The sequence below is a fragment of the Fukomys damarensis genome, unplaced genomic scaffold (genome assembly GCF_012274545.1).
Source record: "Fukomys damarensis isolate Sample0158 unplaced genomic scaffold, DMR_v1.0_HiC HiC_scaffold_5, whole genome shotgun sequence".
Classification (NCBI taxonomy): domain Eukaryota; kingdom Metazoa; phylum Chordata; class Mammalia; order Rodentia; family Bathyergidae; genus Fukomys; species Fukomys damarensis.
Window position 1 is genome coordinate 84365803 of NW_022900917.1, and position 6000 is coordinate 84371802.

At 52.1% G+C, this 6000-nt stretch overlaps 1 protein-coding gene across 2 annotated transcripts in view; it reads right to left on the reverse strand.

The window, feature by feature from the left end:
• Zc3h3 (zinc finger CCCH-type containing 3) overlaps nt 1-6000 on the reverse strand; it is an 89290-nt gene that overhangs the window by 51668 nt on the left and 31622 nt on the right. For both annotated transcript variants that reach the window (XM_010639255.3, XM_010639256.3), the window contains exon 4: nt 439-592. In XM_010639255.3, coding sequence (XP_010637557.1) covers nt 439-592 — 154 coding nt within the window. The remainder of the gene's footprint in view (nt 1-438; nt 593-6000) is intronic.

The following is a 6000-nucleotide window of genomic DNA, read 5'->3' on the forward strand; positions in this document are numbered from 1 at the left end:
TGGGTGTCAGGGCCTTCCCGAAAGGAGCCCCCAGGAAGGGAGCCACAGAACACTCCTCAGATGGAATGTCCCCTCCCCACTGTTCTCAGGCACAACAGGTACTGGAAGGCCAGCTCTGAAGTTTCTCTCCAATAGATGACCAGAAGCAACTCATCATGGGGGCCCAACTGTATAGGTGGTGCTGCTTCTGTAGTACGTAAGGCCCTACTAGCTAACAGGCTTGCTAACAGCAGAGGGTATGCTTCTGCATGCAAGTGCGTACACACCTAAGTGTCTCTGCGAACACATGACACTTGCAGGCTAACTGTATATCTGGTGTACAAACTGCTAAATCATACAGTTCCTAAACAAGATTGATTCCTACAGCCAACTTGCAGCCTACAATTCCCAGACAGCCTGGTGCCCAGGACCTCAGGAGACTTGATAAGGTCTTCCTACCTGGATAGTGAGAGCCGCCGGGTCCGCCAAGAGGGCAAAGACAGTGTAAAGGGTGGGGTGCAGACCGGAGAAGCTGGAGTCTTCTTGACGATGCGGTAGCGGGTCTTGATCACTTTGCTGGTAGGTGGAGTCCGCAGAGTGTGCATGCTGGACACTGTAGAGAAAACCCAGGGCACATGCAGGGGTCAGAGAGGTCAGCCAGGTCAGGGATGGGGAAGGTGACCTCAAAGCTTGCCTCTCTGACACCTCCTCCGCAGATACAGAACTCTCCATCACCTCCCACCTGAGCCTACCCCACTTAGCTCACTCACACAGCCCAAAGCCTGGCAGCCAAGGGCTCAGGAGCTGGCTGGTGTAGCTGCCAGGAGAGCAGGGCACAGTCCCTATACATCTTCCAGGCTGCCTGACAGGCTGAATAGGGGATATTGAATGACTGCCTCTGAGAAAGCAAGAAGTTCAGTAACCCAGGCCCTTGCTGACTAGGAGGCTTCACAGGTAGGCACCCATACCAGGAATCCCCAGACTTCAAACCCCATGGTTGGTCCAGGAGGCTGGTGCCAGGGGAGACCCTGCCCTGTCCCCACACATAAAGGAGGGACACTGAGTGCTCACCTCTTCTCTGGGTACCATCCCACCCCTGTGCCAGACAGATTTATATATTTAATCACTTTTCATAACATTCTGTAGGATGATATCCACAACAGCTTTTTTCTTGCTGAATGTTTTATGCAATTAGCAGGGATATGCTCTGCCTGAGTTCCCTTCCACTTGATAGCCAGCAATTTCTCTACAGCTTCAAGGAACGTGTCTAATTGCCCGACTTTCATAATGTACAGCTCTAACTGCCCAGATAATTAAAGCTAACATGGCCACCTCTCATGCCTGCTCCCCTCTAGCCCAGAGTATAGGTCCCCAAGCAGGAGTCCCTGCCCAAACCGCCCAGGTGGGTGCGAGTGTTTGCTCTCTTCTAATCTATACACATCTGCCGGATGCCCTGGGGATTGCCTGCCCCCTAGGCTCTCAATACCATACACTCAAAGGACCAGCTGGACTGGCTCCAGAGACTCCTCACCCACAGACATGCACAACAGAAATCTCATGGCCTGGTCCTAGACAACACCTTGGCCATCAGTCCTCAGAGACAAGGTCTCAACACTACTAGGCTTCTACTCACACAAGAAACATCACTGCCTGTCCCTGTCAACATGTTGACAAGATCCCCTCCTGCAGATGTCCCTAATCCCTCTATTAGGTCCTTCATCAGTCCATATGTTGGACGAGACAGGAACACAGGGTCAAAGTCCTTGAGAGTCCCTAGAGCCTACCCCATAGAGTCTGTCACAGATACAGCCCCTCAAGGGGATCGAGTACAAGCTGCATATGCTCAGCCTGGGTCAGTGCTGAGCAAAAGATGGTGTTCAGTACAAGGGCCACCTCTGGTCCCAAGGACTGAAGACAGGAATTAGAAGCAGCTGTCTGGCAAGGAGAGGCCACAGCAACATCTAGATGATAGCTGCCATCAAACCCCAGTATCAGGTCCCCTTTTTTCAGTCTCTGTCCTTTTCTGTCCCTACCCCATCTGTCTCTCTGTCCTTCTGAGTCTCTGAGGACTGCACAGGAAGCAGTAAGGAGAAAATGAGTTCAGGAAACAAAGTATGAAGTCACAATGCTTGGAGTCCCCTGGGCCTCCTGAGTGACCAAAGTAAACAAATCTTCAGCTCTGAGCACCACCTTCTTCCTCTCAACACACTTGGGATACAGGGGAGAGCCTGGTATACAGTGGGCATCAATAAATAAATGTTTGTTGAATTGAATTTTCAAGGTCTTACAAGCAAGGAGAGTCCAATGAAAATCAATAGTAGCTTGTTCCAACTAAGAGCCAGAGAACAGACTCCTTAAGTTATCAATAACCCTGGGCTGACCTTATTACCTCAGAGACCTGGTCCATCTGGGCAGCATCTGGAGGAGGAGTGTCCATCAGAACACAGCTCAGAACTCCACTGTCATTCCCAACCCCAGTGCCCAGGTTTGCAGGGAAGCCTTGGGCTACTCACCTGTCAACCTGCAACCAGCCACTCTGAGCACATACCACTGGTCTCCCAGGCTGCCCACAACTGCCACTGGGATACAGATCACAGAGCCATGCACACCCCATGTGGCAGGAGAAAGGACCAGGTGATACTAGGGTTTATGTTCCACCTTGCAGCCTGGGCCAGGGAACCCAGAAACCTGGCTGGACCCCACTCCTGTTTCCCAGCCCACAATGTCCCTTTTGCTAGAATCACCTTCCCCGGACCTTGGGGGATGGAAGCCCACCTTCCCTTCCTGGTTCACAGAAAGAAGTTACCCCTTCCAGGAAGGTCCTTTCCCCCACTGATAATAAGATAGCCTCTACCTAAGTGGATCAGCTCAGAGGAGACAGCACCAGGCGGCAGCACCAAGGCTGAGACCTGGAGCCTCCCCAAACTCCTGCCTGCTGACAAGCCTCAAGAGAAATACCTTCCTCTGCCTACCACAGCTCAAATGTCTAACTTTCTGCATCTTATTTATTTAGTGCCCAATTATCACACCCCAAAAATACAAGGGAACAAAGCAGACTACTTTTTAGAAGGCAATCTCTTGTCCCTGCCCAAGGGACTAGGTGCTTCCCACACCTCCTCTGTGGTAAAGTCTGAGGGGAGGGACTCATAGAGGACAGGATGTAGCCCACAACACTGCCAAGTGGGGCTGCATCCCCCACAGCACACCTCTAGGCCACCTTTCCTAGATATGTTTGTGACAATAACCTGATGGGCCTGTAGGAGCCAGAGACAGTGCTTGTTGCACAGCAACCCAGAAAGGCCTGTTCCAGGGAGGCCGGCCCCTCCCAGTGGGCGGGTAGCAAAGCCACAGAGCTGCAGGCCAGCCAAACCAGCAGTCAGGAACAGCCTGGGCCCTCCCCCAAGGACAAGGCAGAGGCAGCCCACCCCTCCTTGCTGGCTGAGGGGTTTTGTGTAGATAATCATGTTATTTAGATAGGATGTTGGTTTAATTCCCTTCATTACAGACTCCCAGGGTTGTAATTTTTTTTCTCCGCATGATGTATCCCCAATGGCACGCTTCACTCAAATCAAGCCCCTTGTGCCTTTTATTGCCCATGATGCCCATGCCACGTTATCAGGCCCACACATGCAGCCCTCTCCGCCCGCCGTCCAGAGGTCACTTCTAATGACTAATCGATCTCATTAGCTTTCCTAATTAAAAACTTTACTACCGCAATGGAAGACAAACTACAGAAAAACTGCTGGCATCATATTTGAATGGGATATGAGCCCCATCTATCAGCAGGGCTCCAGCTCTGGCTTGAGACACTGGGGCTCCGACCTCTGGCCTCTCCACCCCCAGGCCAATGAGGGGCTGGATGGGGGCAGCCCAAGAGCAGCCATTCACTGAGTTCCTCAACCCCAAGGAGGTGCTATGGGAAGGAAAGGAAGCTGGGGAGTCCAAGTCTGCTTCTACCCAGCACCGGCTGCTCTCAGTCTGCAGAGCCGCTGACCTGGCTTTCCTTCCTTGGGAGGCCTCCCAGATGGCAGGATGCAGGCAGAGGTCATGCTCTCACTCTGTTTTAGAGGATGCAGGCAGCAGTTGAGAGGGAGTTCAGATTTTTATGGAACTTCAAAGGGAAATAACTAGAAGAAAATGAGTTGCTAATTTCACAAGTGGTTAATGAATAAGATGAAAGTGGAATTACTGCTTTGTGCAAAAGCTGCCTGAAGCTGCCAACCCAGAGAGGCTGCTCCTGCCCTCCTGCACCGGACCACACCAAGAGCCAAGGTGAGTATCCCTGGTCTTCCAGTACCCAGCAGCCAACACAAGCAGCACCAGCTTCATCGGGAAAGAACAAAGGACAGTGAATGGGGGCCTCACTCACCCACCCACAGGGGCAAAGACCCAAAAGACTTCCAACCATGGCCCAGACCAGCACCACAGCTTCCTGTCCATCCACCACTGAGCCTCACTGATAGTGGGCTAGAAGTGGGAGAACCAGGGCCTCAGTACTGAGGTGACCAGCATTAAGATTGTAGGAGCTGTTCACAGCAGGGTTCTGGCCCAAGAAATTGCCCAGTTCTAGAATCCCCTTCATCCCAGTCAGGCACGAGAATAGCCTGAGTGCAGAATTTTCCAAGAGCAGTCACCAGAGGCACCCATGCCGTGGGACAAGAGAAATAGAGCCTGAGAGGAGAATATGACCTATCCAATAGGAGTCTAGACACCTGCCAAGTTCCTGACAGCAGCAGCACCAATGAGTGACAGGCCAGGCAGGGGGCCAGCCCCAAAGGAAGGCTGATTCCTGGCACCAGATTCTCAGGTCAGCAGGACTGCCCTGTTTGAAGGACCCTCCCAGGCTGAGGGCAAGGAGCTAGGCCACAAGGATGGCTCTGGAGCTATGGTGCTGAAGCGCAGTAGGCATTCTGCCAGCCAGGCTCTCTGTCCCTAATTCAGTATGATTCAACTTTCTTTGTATATTGCCTAATCTGCTTTTTATCAACAGCTACCCTGACACTTCTTCAATATCTCCAAACTGTCTATACTCTTCACTGGCTAAAGACAGCTTTAAAAGGCTGTCATGGCTCAGCTCATACAGAAGCCATATTGATTTCTGCTGTCCTGTGCCATAAACCATTCTCCCTTCTTGTCCTCTCTCATGGTCCCCAATCCCCTGCCTGACAAGGGGCTCTGGAACCACCTCTACCTCAGGATCTAGCAGGGCAGTCCCTGATAGGCCACAGTGTTGCTAGCCAAAGGCAACTTTTCTACATTCGACTCATTTTGTACCAGTGCTCAGAAAAGACTTTTTCCCCCTCACTCCAGCCTCTGATGAGATACCAGCTTTGTACCAGCCCAGGGCCTGTTCTGGTGCCTGTGACCTAGGAGAGACAGCTTGACCATGAGGCAGGGAGGGACAACCAGCAACCACAAGCCCCTCTACTGGCACAGATGGTGGTGGAGGACTACTGGATGTCCCTCGGCAGGTTGATGCACAGAGAGCCTGGAGGGAAAATGAGGCCCTACAACCATGCACTGACAGGGGCAAGGCTACACCAGTCACCTTGGCTTGACAAGTACCCCCTAACAGGTCAGCAGTTAGCAAGCCAGCTCCTCTTCTGTGCTAATCCAACTTGAAAGGCCTCTTTTTCCACCTTGGGTACCATCCCTGCCATCCCAGGCTCAGGAGATGACTGCTAAAATCAGTCACAGGAGCTTCAGATACCATTCCTACCACCTCAGGCTCAAGAGGCTGCACCTCCACCCCCACAGCTGCAAAAGGATACCAGAGCCACAGAAATTGTGTCACAATTAATGCCTAAATCATTATGGTTACAACAGTGAGGGTTCGGAGGTGCCAGGTACACAGTCAACTCTGATCCTGGCTTAGAAAATGTAGGGGGTAGGAGCTCCTGAATGCAAGCCAGGTCTAGAGAGGTACAGAGACTTTGAGAAGCAAGGATAGGGCCGGGGATTTGGCTCAGGCCAGAGTTCAATCCTGGTACTGGAAGAGAGGAGAGGAGAGGAGAGGAGAGG